The sequence below is a fragment of the Aptenodytes forsteri genome, unplaced genomic scaffold (assembly GCF_000699145.1).
Source record: "Aptenodytes forsteri isolate BGI_AS27 unplaced genomic scaffold, ASM69914v1 Scaffold212, whole genome shotgun sequence".
Classification (NCBI taxonomy): domain Eukaryota; kingdom Metazoa; phylum Chordata; class Aves; order Sphenisciformes; family Spheniscidae; genus Aptenodytes; species Aptenodytes forsteri.
Genome location: NW_008795487.1, coordinates 1,420,184 through 1,433,226, shown reverse-complemented (window position 1 = coordinate 1,433,226; position 13,043 = coordinate 1,420,184). Strand labels below are relative to the sequence as shown.

Below are 13,043 nucleotides of genomic sequence, written 5' to 3'. Positions count from 1 at the left end.
CATACAGGTGGCCTCGGCCCATCGATCCAGCCTGTCCAGGTCCCTCTGCAGAGCCTTCCTACCCTCGAGCAGATCAACACTCCGGCCCAACTTGGTGTCATCTGCAAACTTACTGAGGGTGCACTCGATCCCCTCATCCAGATCATTGATAAAGATAGTGAACAAGACCAGCCCCAAAACTGAGCCCTGGGGAACACCACTCATGACCGGCCACCAACTGGATGTAACTCCATTCACCACAACTCTCTGGGCCTGGCCATCCAGCCAGTTTTTCACCCAGCGAAGGGTACACCTGTCTAAGCCATGAGCCGCCATGAATAATATAAATAAATGTGAAAGCAAAATGTTCAAGGCTCTCCATTGCACTTTCATACAAACAGGACTGGAAGGAACAAGGCTTGGGAGGTGTCAAGTAGACCCCCTCTGTCAAGTAGACAACAGAATTGAGATGTGCAAACATGACTACCAGTCTCTTTTAACAAAAAGGGACTGCATACTACAATATAAATGCAGGGATTGTTAGGAGAAAACTAACGGTATGAAATTTAGCTTAGTAGTAATTGGTGTATATAATTCTAGTCTAAAATCTCTCCATTTTCTCCTTTTCAAATCCTTCATTTAAAGTAAAAATTGAGCTTCCTTTCTTTTTGATTGTTTCATCTGGCTTAAATTTTGAGGATGTTCATGAGCTGAGTAGGATGAGAAGAAATATGCTGTCCTGAAGAATCATATTGTTAAAGTCTGAATTAATTTCTTATTAATTGTCGATAGATGACGCTTTCTAGGGAAGGTGGATAATTTATAACAGTAATAAAATCCTATTCCATTTTTAAAAGCTTGCAAAACTGGTTCAAGATTAAAAACAGTGTGAAAGGTGAAAATATATACATTTCCATTTTTCTTCTTTTTATATTTGTAACATATCCTATGTACTTCCACAGTATATGTTATAAGCAAATATTTTCTTTGCAAGGATTGATTTCGATTAGGATAGTTATATAGACAAATGTGCCAACATCTGTAGACACTCGCATTGTTCTTTGTGCATCAGCTTACATCCTATATCTATAATTTGTATAACACCCTGTATAGAATAAAGATTAATGGCTAGCTCTTTTCTGTATCAAGTCTTTGAGGACATTCTCCTTTTTCCAGGTACAATCATTATTTCCTACAATTGTGTTTTCTGTTTTATTGGAGGCAGATAGTCTTACAGTGGTGGTAGGTGAGAGGGATTTGGCTTTGCTCTGTTGAGCTACATCACTCATTTTATCTGAATCCTGCCAATCAAGCAACAATGTGGGGTGGTTCAATATCAAACTTTCCAGCAAAATTAGCAACTTTTCTAGAAGCTAGTCAAAAGATTTATCCTGGTAAGGTTGTTGAAATAAAGGGTATAAGAAATGAAAGCTATTTTCCTGATAAGACATTATTATGCTCCTTCTAATATTGATAAGGGTGCTGTTTACATAATCTGAAGAAGGAATAATGAAGGAAACATGAGGCTTCATAAGCTTTAACTTTTGCTTTTTTCTCTGTTGAGGGGCAGCACTTCATAAAACTATGAAAAAAAATCTCCATTCCAAATACGTTAAATCAATATGACAAAGGTATTCGTACAATACGTATCCCAGGCAACTATATCTCAGTTTGCAAAGTATCCTAACTTGGAGTGCTTTTGATGCTATTGTAAGTGCCTATGGCTTGAATCAGAGAGAGTTGTAGAACCAATTCAGTTTTTAAAAAACATTGAAAACTACAGTGAAAAGTTTCCTTCTAACCCTTTTATGTTTTGCATTTCTGTTTTTAGCGCTCAGGTTAACTATAAAAGTAGATAAAGCTGAGTTTTGAGGTATTGATAGTGCAAGAATGTTGCCTCACACATATGCATGAATGAATGTGGCAAAAAGTGTTAAAGGTGATTTTGGGGGAAAACAGGTCCTTTGTAACGGACCCTGTACATAATCCTTATCTATTTAAAGTACAAATGCTCAGGCAATGAAAAATATCCATTGACTTTAACTGATTTGCAACATCTCTTCAAGAGTTCTTGCTGATGATCAAGTTTCTTAATTCTCCATTGTTTTTGGAGCAGTAAAGTTCTTAGGATGGAAATTAGAACAATCTGTTTGTCTTATGCTTACTTTTAGATCAAAAGAATTAGATGCTAGTGACTTTTGGAGACTGTGGCATGCAGTTGCCACACAGGATAGCCCATAACGTTTGCAAAAAATTTGGTGTGCTTTATGGATCAACTAAATATTTCTATCTGAAACACTAGAAATTTAACTGAACGTTTTGCATTCATCTTTCATGTGGTTATTCAAAATTGAAACTTATGGTGCAGCATTCCTTGTTAGAAATACCTCTTCTTTACAAGGGATATAAGCATGTTAAATCTAACTTCAAGCATGTGTCAGAGGTCCGTAGGACTTCCATTCCCTTTCTGACTTGTAACTGTTATTCTTTGGCAGAGATGAATTCCTTTAAATAGGGAAAACACCCAAATTTAAGTATACACCAATATGTATTGCAAGGCATGTTTCAATGTTTGTTCCTTGCTGCAAAACCAGGCATTTATGGGAGCAGAGATTCCTGATCTAGCCCTACTGCCTGTTAATGCACTTAGGAGCATGACATCGCTGATGATAATTTTAACATAGATAATTAATTATTATGAATCCTTTTAAAAAGAATTCACAGTATTTCTAAGTGGAAGAAAAGCAATGTTATGTCAAGGAGATAACAATAACACCGGTGGGGTCGAGTGTGTATTTGGGCTCCTAAAATATTTTTTTGGGTTTAAAAAAGTAAGGAACGGAGATTCAAGCACATTACACAATTGCACCTTCTCTTGATACATTACAATGTATCTTTGTGTTTAAAAGAAGACACAGTGAGTTGAAACCTTTGTTCAGTGACTTTCTTCTAGGGGGTTTCTGTGTCTTCAATCAGTAGAGATTTACAGGACACTCAGAGCTCCTGATGCTGAGCTCCTTCACTAAACAGAGAACCAAATTTTCTGGTGGGAGTATTATGCGTATGTGGCTGCAAATACCAAGCAGAGAGTTACCTCATGGACTTTCTGTCTGGGATCTCTATTTTGCTTCTCGCTTCCCCTGTCCTTCACAGTGCCGTAATTAGGGAGGGGGCTCCTGGAGTGCCATAGGGCTCTGCTTTCCGCAGGGTTCCCACCAGTGGCGTGTGAAAATGGCATTACTTCCTCTGCACTTGGGAGCTGGGTGGCAACAGCTTTAGGACTGACTTCAACAGAAAGAAAATAGGATAATCATTTTAATCCACTCTGCCTACCCACCTTCTCTGTGCTGGGCAGGGCATGCACAAGGAGGAGTCTAATTTAAAAAGGTGTTGCTAGTCTGCATAGTTCAGGATTGTGTCCTGCAACAAGCAAGTTACTGTAGTACATCAGGATACTTGCAAATAATTCTGAGGAACTAAATAATCAGTTTTGGTTCTCTGGTCAAAATTATATAGTATGAAAAAATGCTTTATTTACATTTAGTAAGAAGGCTTATCCCATGATTTCAGTATTTGTGTTTAAATTTTGTTTTATGTTGAAACACAACATTGTTTTGAAATAAATATAGAATAGAATCATAGAATCATTTAGGTTGGAAAAGACCTTTAAGATCATCAAGTCCAACCACAAACCTAACACTACCAAGTCCACCACTAAACCATGTCCCTAAGCACCACGTCTACACTTAAACTGCCTGGGAAGATCCAGGTTCATAAAAATAACTATAGTCATCACCACTATCAGTGGATCTTTGCTACTTCATTTTTAGAGATCCTGCTTCCAAAACATCCCTTAAGATGCACGAGTGGTTTCTTTTCCTGCATATGTTAGTGCTTGCTGTAGTTTTGACATCAGGGATGGGCTAATTGCAGATCATAGATTCATAGAATAATTTAGGTTGGAAAAGACTTTTTAAGATCATCGAGTCCAACCGTTAACCTAGCACTGCCAAGTCCACCACTAAACCACGTCCCTAAGTGCCACATCTACACGTCTTTTAAATACCTCCAGCGATGGCAACTCAACCACTTCCCTGGGCAGCCTGTTCCAGTGCTTGACAACCCTTTCGGTGAAGAAAATGTTCCTAATATCCAGTCTAAACCTCTCTTGGCACAACTTGAGGCCTTTTCCTCTCATCCTATCACTTGTTACTTGGGAGGAGAGACCGACACCCACCTCGCTACAACCTCCTTTCAGGTAGTTGTAGAAAACGATAAGGTCTCCCCTCAGCCTCCTTTTCTCCAATTTGAATTGCATATCGTGTTCTGGCAGTGATGGTTTGAGAGAAACAATGTTTGTGGGGAGAAATGCAATCTTTCATGACTGTTTCATGGAAAACAAAAAGACAAGATGTTGGGCATGCTGTCTCTTCTTCAGGCCTTAAAATAGAAATAGACATCTTCAGGCAGTGTACAATTACAAGAATAATTGTTTAGACATTAACTTATTGAGGTTAATCAATTAGAGGATTTAAGAGGGATGATGAGCACCACTGGCAGGAGGGAGGGGTAAAGGGTTGTAATTCTTCACAAAGCTTATATATTGCTCCATACCAAAAGAACACACACAGTCAATAAAGGTGAGCATCACTCATCCATCAAAGTGAAAACATTTTTCAGGAAGCAGCTGCTCCATCTCTGAGATCATACCCCTTGAGGGGGACCTGTGAAATACATTCAAATGACAACTTAGAGGATTAAAAGTCATAACTCCATTCACTACTGAAAATCCTGGACTCTGAGAAAGCATTAATTTTAAGGCATATCACAGTTATTTCCACAAATCCCTTCCTGCTTGATCTCTCTCTGTTCCACGTTTGCTTATTCTTTCTCTTTCCCTTTCAGTCCCATAAACCTCCGTGCACATTAAAAACAGGTTAATAACATTATCACCTCTCCCCTTGCTAATGACCGTCTCTCTACAGGTACTGATTACACCTTTCTTTCAAACCAAGTGGTTACACAATTAAGTTGAACTCAGACCAGTTTTTCCCAACTAAGGTGAAAGTTGTTTAGCTTTGAAGGGTGTTACTGACTGAGATCTGGTGCTACTAGAAAGCCTGCCTGCTGTATTTTTGGGCTCTATACCAATTGCCTAATGAAGTCTATTATGTCTCCCTACAAGCCTCGCTTGACTTTTCAGGGTTTTATTTTATTTTATTTGCTAAAATGATTAAATGAAATTCATAAAACTTGCAAATATTTCCCAGTGAACTAAATCTACATTATCTGGTAAATATAATGTTAGAATAAAAAGTAAAATAACTCAGCTCTGCTTATGAATTCAGAAGCCTGCCACATTGAACTTTCTCAATTTTTCCCTAACAGATCAGACAATTTTATTTATAACAAGGATTCAGGAATTTTTTAGTTACTGACACATGATCTACAGCCATCTTGATTGTGAAGGTCTGGACATCTCTTACAGCTGTTTCCAGCAAGAAGAGGGGATATAGCTCTGTCCTTTAGGTTTCAAGAAATGGAGCAGGAATTGATTTATAGTCACTGTCAGTTCCCTGTTGAACTAGAAGGATCTAATGGGAGGCACTCATAACCTTAAGAGATCCTCAGTTTTGCCAGCAGTATCTGTGTCAGGCTTGGCCTAACGTGGCTGATACCTTCTCTTTGGCTTGTGAGACTAGCACAGTCAGTGGGGAAAAGTGAGCAGAGAACAAGAATATGATGCAAAGATACTAATTAAAAAAAAAAAAAAAAAGAAATATTACCCAAGTTATTCTTCGGACTTACTGGTGTTTTAAGTTGTTTGTTTGAATAAATTTTACTTATACCATGCTGATGGTGGGCTAATGTCTCCTGAATCTCTCTCTCTTTTCTTCTTAAACCACAGATTCCTGTGCTTCTCAACCTCAGTAAAGATCCTGATGTTAACTTGCCTATGAAACCATTAATCTTCTCGTTAGCCATGGGTGCGTGCCTTGGAGGTAAGAGTTTATGTGAGAAAGCTGACATAAGGTAACAGCTATGCAATTATGGCTTGTATAAACTGGCACAATAGGTTCAATGATTTTATTATGCAAAGCATAAGGAGGGCCTGATCCAGCCTCTTTTGACTTCAGAGGACTCCTGGATAAGCATCCCAGTCACTCTCTGTTGCTACAATAGGATTTTTGCAGTCCGTGTTTGAAGACCATATCTGCATAAAGTACAGACGCACAAAGAAGCAGTCCAGATGGTACTTATGGGGTTCTGATCTTTTGTGAGAGAAAATACAAAGATACATTTAGCTTTCAGAACAGAGACCCATCATTGCTCATTGAAAAGATGCAGAAAATATATAATAGCTGAGATCTGAAGGCTTGATTCAAAGTCTGCTGAAGTCACTGGGAGATTTTCTGGCTGGATCACAGAAATGGTTTGAGTATCCATTTGCTGACCTATTTAGCACTCCTCACTCTAAGGAAAGACTTTTTGAAGTCTTTGGGAAATGTACCTCTAATAATGAAAGCTAATAGCCATTCTCCTAGTGCCCATCTTGGCGTTAACTAGGATTTCTTGTATTGTCAGTGCATTAGCACAAAACAAGCAGATGGTTTCATTACTTTTTTCTTTTTTTAATTGAAAATGTACCATGTATGTAATGTAGGCCCAGGATTTCCTCTCTATTTGTTATAACAATAAAGGAGAATAGCCATCCGGTAGTTTTTAAATTAATCTTTATAGTTGATTACTTTTTTTTTTACACTCTGCAAATGGCTTATGAAGGTGTTACAACACGATTCCAAATAGCAAGTGTCCTAAGTGCAATTAAAGTGTGTAAATTTTTAATGAGAAATAAAGTTAGTATTACTTTTTTACTACTGAGAATTTTAATGCTAATTACATTGTATTGGGCTGTATTTTGATCCCTAAATATTTAGGTAGTTAGTATAAATAAAGTTAAAATACATAAAATGGTGTTCTGCAATGAATCCACCCCTTCTCCCCCTCCATACCACTCCAGATAGTTTCCTTGGCTTTACAGAGATTAAAACTAAAACCAGTTTTGTGTGTAATACAAGTTCTGGTTTGTTTATTTAGCTAAGTGATTGCTAGTACAAGTGACCTTAATACCTGACAAAGATTATAGTGATGTAATTTACAGATTGAATTTTAAGAGCATGTTGCAAAGGCAGGACACTTTATACCAAACAACAGTTATTCATGTGAGGAATATATTTTTGTACTCATCATTACTCATCAAAAGATTGTGACTTTAATCTGTTCCTCTTTAAAACCAGTGATTTGAATAATCAGCGTAACTTTATATAAATGTTTGCTATAAAAATATTATCTTTCCTCACAATTTGCTAATCGCCAAACATACTCTGATTTCATTAAACTTTCAGATTAAAAAAAAAAAAAAGCATAAGGAATATAAAGTTGGCCAGATTACGCTGACATATTCTGAGTGGGAGGCACTTCACCAGCCTTGGAGCCTTTACAAATCTCAGCTGATTTTCCTAAAGTATCAGTTATCATTTTAACCCAAATTCTTTTAATTTGATTTGTTGAAGGGCTGCTGGGATTTTAACAGAGACTTCTGTACGTATGCAGTATGAGACAAAAGTAAAAATATAAACAGTACCATGGGAATTATTTGAATTAAAATCACTAGAGACCCTATTAATTCTTGTATGTCTGGGCATTAATGGTCAGGCTGACTAATTGGTAGCTAGAAAAATTGTATTGCTCATGGTTTTTTTTATGTACTATCTACCAGTATTTCAATTATGTTTTGACCATGAAGGAAAAGAAAACAGGAAAGTTAAAAGGTACTAAAGGAAATAAACAAGGAAGTAACTTCTCTTGTTTTCTGCGGTGTTCTGACGAATCTGCGTCCATCTTTCTTTTGCAGGAGAGGACATTGAATAAAGTGTCGTTGAATAAAGCATTCATTAATGCTTCCTATTCTAGTACATGATGAAATTATGGTACCTCTTGAGACTGAGTTGTATGTAGACCTTCCAATAGTGTCTAGGGAATGCTGCCCTGAAATTTTGGAGGGCAAATGAAGATTGCTAGCTCCAGCAATTTCAGAACAAGAGGAGTTTTAATTGCACTGATTCTATTGGCTCATAAGTTTTAACATAACTTGAAACATGGATTCAACTCAATTTGAGTAAGTGCACAGTCAGAAATCCACCTGTTAAGACTGTTCAATTGTGTAGAACTAGATTCTTTACTGAGCTGAAGAGGTTATAGCTAAGGTATTTTTAAAAGGGTTTTTGTACATTTGACATTTAAAGAGCTGGCATTTGTTTGTCTTTTTATCTCTTTCTTTTTTCATGATTTATAAAAAGAATGTTTTTGAAAAAAAGAAAAAAAAAGGGAGTGACTGAATTCGTATTTGGAAGTCCCTACCTTTTGAGTTCTCGGTTGCTAGCATAGAAAAGTGCAAAAAGTATTTCTTTGCTGCAGTGACTATTGCTGTGGTCCAAAGGGGACATTTTTTGCAGTTTATAGTTTTGCACTGTTTTTCTTTGCTCTATGTTTTCCTGGAGAACAACAGCTGAAAGTCATCATTGCCACAATTCTGCAGAAAGAGGTAACCTCTAGGATGCATACAGCTGTGTTATTCCGGCCATGCAATCTCGGCTGTAGCCTCTACTTGGACAAGAAAGGAGGCAGGAGGAGGGGGCTGCTGGCACTTTTCTTCTAACCTTACAGGGTTAAAACCCAGGTGTGAATAAAATCCATTGTCCACAGGACATTGTGCTAATTACAGCTGTTAAAGGAGTGCAACCCACAGTGTAGTTAAACAGTGAGTTTTCTCTCAGTGGTCCAGTGCTATAGCTATTCTGTCCCCTGGCACCCCTCCTTCGGTCCCTGATGCTGATGGGGCCTTGCACAGTGGAGTATCACTGATTTATTATTCCTGCTGATTCTGCTCAACAAAATCCTAAACTAGTTTTAAAGTGTCAGACACACTGAAGGTATAAACCTAGAAATACTGCTTATATTCCTAAACCAACCCTCCTTCTTTGCAATATGAGGGAAAAGTGACAGCCTTCAATAAAACATAAAATGTATTAAAAAATATAATAATTAATATTATGAAAAAAGCACAACTGTAGATCCTTTGAAGTTCTTTTATAGTTACAATAGATCAAATTTGTATAACACTTTTCTATTTGAAAGAATCTAGAAATACTGCTTATATTCCTAAACCAACCCTCCTTCTTTGCAATATGAGGGAAAAGTGACAGCCTTCAATAAAACATAAAATGTATTAAAAAATATAATAATTAATATTATGAAAAAAGCACAACTGTAGATCCTTTGAAGTTCTTTTATAGTTACAATAGATCAAATTTGTATAACACTTTTCTATTTGAAAGAATCGAAAAGTCTATCAAGAACCTAATATATGGCATAACAATATAGCGGTTATTTAAGAGGAGCACTATTCAGCTTTGTTTTTGAACTTAATTGTTGTATACAATGTGTAATTGAAACTCTAGGAAAATTTTTTAGTGGAGAGAATATACCTAACTGAGTTTGATTTTAACCAGGACACTGATATTGAGAGTTCCTATTGTTTCTAAAGGAGTCGTTTAATGATGAGAAATCCTGGGGCTCAGTTTTATGTCTTGTGGGTGAGGCAGCCCTGATTTAGATAAGTATTTTGTCTATGGATGTAAAAATGATAATCCAAATCAAAGGGTGGTATTGTAGCGAATGAGAATGACTTGAGATCTTTCAAAAGGAAAAGGATGTTGCTGCTTTTGACTTTGAAAGGCAGGCAAAACAAATAAGGAAATTTAGGAAATGTCTCTCAGTTTTTCTTTAAAGACCTCAGTGCAGTCTTTAGCACTGCCTCTAAATTGTACAGATCTAGAAGCAAAATACAGCAGGTATTTTGTATGTCTTGCACTAATATCTAATTTACTTTCTGAGTATACTTTGCATTGTTTCTATGATGTTTGCAATGATGGAAATGAGTAACATGGACATAAGCTGTGATTGCTGTCTATTAAATGGCAGTACTACTTGCTTGTTCTTAATGAAGAACTCATTCAGGTGTTAACTGAAAATTTTGAGTTTTGTTGTAGCATAAAGAATAGCATCATCAGGTATAAGCACAAGGAATCTTTTCTCTCTATTGATATTTGAGTGCCCAAACTGTCCTCTTGCTCTTTTCTGGAACAGCCAGAATTTGTAACCTTCTATAAAAACCCAGCTGCTGTTTTCCTTAGCTCTTTCATGACATTCAAACTCCAGGCCATCTTCACGCTTTTTCAGTATCAAGTTCTTAAAGTCCAGCAGTGCTGTAAAATCCTTGGTGTGAGAGCCAGGCTCATTACCAGAGTCCCTGCAGAGAAAGGAGATTCTCTAATTTTTAAGATTACTGAAGATAATCCTCTGTGGCATGGAAGATATACAGAAGAAAGATATGAATGTAAAATGTAAAAACAGCTAAAACCGAGTGTGTACATTTGACAGACGTACCTTTGTCTGTATTAAGGCAGTATCAGAGGCCTGCTTGGCTTTAAGACACTGAGTTAACATGGAAACAAAACCTATATTGAACCTAGTCAATTTTTCTCAGCAATGCCATTTTTCTAAGCTTGAAAAGAGTTATCTTGGCAGACATGCATATATACATGTATGTATGTTATTAAGGGTGAAATGTGAAGTATATGTGGTAAAGGATGCCATTTCAGCTGTACTGATGAGGATTTATAGTTTGGATGAATGTTAGATTTTAGAATGGAAGAGAGCTATGTGTAATATGTAGAATTCTATTCTATTTTACATTGATTTAGAAAAAGAATTTATACCAAACATGAAGCTCACTTGCTTGCATTACTGATGAATTTGAAATGCTTGTATTAATGGTTTTCAATCTGTGTAAAATAACTGCATGCTATAAAGTTCTGCAAATTAGAGATAGGATAATGATCAGAGATGACATCGGAGACTCCTACAAAATGTATGTGGAGTTTTGTTTAATTTTATTTACTTTCTTTGTGCATTTGTTTATCATAAATTACAGAAGGTTCTTTCTAGAAGCCTTGGCCACTTCTATTTTCAGAATAATATGGAATATTCAAACTCATTATGTTGTATAGGTGAGCTGCTGCAATACAAGAATACAGACTCTGCATAGCTGTCATCAGAAGAGGTACATTCAGTTAGAAGGTAGCATTAGGACTATCAGACAGAACAAGACAAGGAAGCTATAGCAGGCTTCAAAACACTTAAGTGCAGAATGTAATACTGGCTTATCTACTTTCCTTCCTCTGCAGACACTTTCCAGCTAATACCCTCTTTTCTACACCTTGAGTGGTGCAGCAGAGAGGAGGACAAAATACCCTCAATCTGCAATATTCTTATTGATTCATATTAATGAATCAGACCCTCTGTATGATGCAGAAGAAAGTTATAATCATGCCCTAGATATTATTTATACATATATTAATAAATATATAATTTAGTACAGTTGCAGTTAGTGCACCTAACGAAAGAGGGCACTAGCAGGAGTTATGGAAGCGTGTTTTGAAAAAGACACTTAGACCATAGCAAAATGTAACAGGTAGGCTTCAATTGAAAGTCAATTTGAGTTAAGTTGGAATCTGAATTTAAAGCAACTGGATATTCTAAAATAACTTAATGGAGGGACACATTTTTTTTTTAGTAATATCTTGTTCTGCTCAACTTCAAAGTAAGTTGTGATAAAGTTGAATAATGTATTTTTATGCCAGGTGTCTATACATGGAACTATTTTTCAATATTTGGTCCCTAATAGTGCCACATGTAGAGAAGCTGTGAAATGGAGCTGACATAGTTTTAGCCTCTGAATCTAAAAATCAGAGAGAAAAAAGTGTGTAAGCTCGGGCTTGCATGCAGCATTAAAGGCTTTAAATGGAACCTACCTGAATATGTGTTTCAGGGCAGGAGGGAATGGCGTGTCAGAGTACATTGCTGACACTATCCCTCGTTATATTAGTTTATTTTACCCTTGTATTGGGTAACTTGACTTCGAGGAGAGAGAGGACCTTAGTGATCACCTCAGGTTTTATGTCTCTCTTACAGATGTCTGGATTTGAAAGAAGCTTATGGATTTCTTTATGTTGTTAAAGTAACAAGTGCAGGATGTTCAGCAACCTGCCTTATTTCACACTTCTGGTAGAAACGTAACGAACTTAAATTTCACCTTTTCCTCTCATAGCAAAAAGAAAGAAATGAGCATTGAATAGTGCAATACTTACAGTAACTGTCCTGCTGGTGGTATAGTACTGGTGATAAAATGGTAAATTTCACCTGATTAAAAGTGTTGGATTGAATGCAGTTCAATGAACTTTTTGGATAAGTTAACTCAAAACTTTGATTTAAAGCATTTTTTTTTCTTTTTCCTATAAACTCCATGTGTATGTAGTTGTGCAGAAACATCCCATTCAAAATGTTTTCAAATGGGTAAAATTAAAAAATGTTGATATCATATGACTGCAATCTATAACATATGACAATGTTGAATGAGTTCATGCATGCCTTTTCCCCCTTACTGCCTATGACTTGAAGTTCCTTGTTATTTTAGGGGCTGTTAATGGTTTAATTTCTGATAAGCTATGAAGGCTGTCTCCTGTAAGGCTAATCATAGAATCGTAGAATCATTAAGGTTGGAAAAGACCTCTAAGATCATCGAGTCCAACCGTCAACCCAACACCACCATGCCCACTAAACCATGTCCCTAAGCGCCTCATCTACTCATCTTTTTAATACCTCCAGGGATGGGGACTCAACCACTTCCCTGGGCAGCCTGTTCCAATGTTTCACCACTCTTTCAGTAAAGACATTTTTCCTCACGTCCAATCTAAACCTCCCCTGGCGCAACTTGAGGCCATTTCCTCTCGTCCTATCGCTTGTTACTTGGGAGAAGAGACCGACACCCACCTCGCTACAACCTCCTTTCAGGTAGTTGTAGAGAGCGATGAGGTCTCCCCTCAGCCTCCTCTTCTCCAGGCTAAACAGTCCCAGTTCCCTCAGCTGCTCCTCATAAGACT

At 37.0% G+C, this 13,043-nt stretch overlaps 1 protein-coding gene across 1 annotated transcript in view; it reads left to right on the top strand.

Annotated features, from left to right (window-relative positions):
• The window catches only part of OCA2 (OCA2 melanosomal transmembrane protein), a 184,428-nt gene that overhangs the window by 116,274 nt on the left and 55,111 nt on the right, over positions 1-13,043 (top strand). The window contains exon 21 of the mRNA XM_009281338.2: positions 5,888-5,981. Coding sequence (XP_009279613.1) covers positions 5,888-5,981 — 94 coding nt within the window. The remainder of the gene's footprint in view (positions 1-5,887; positions 5,982-13,043) is intronic.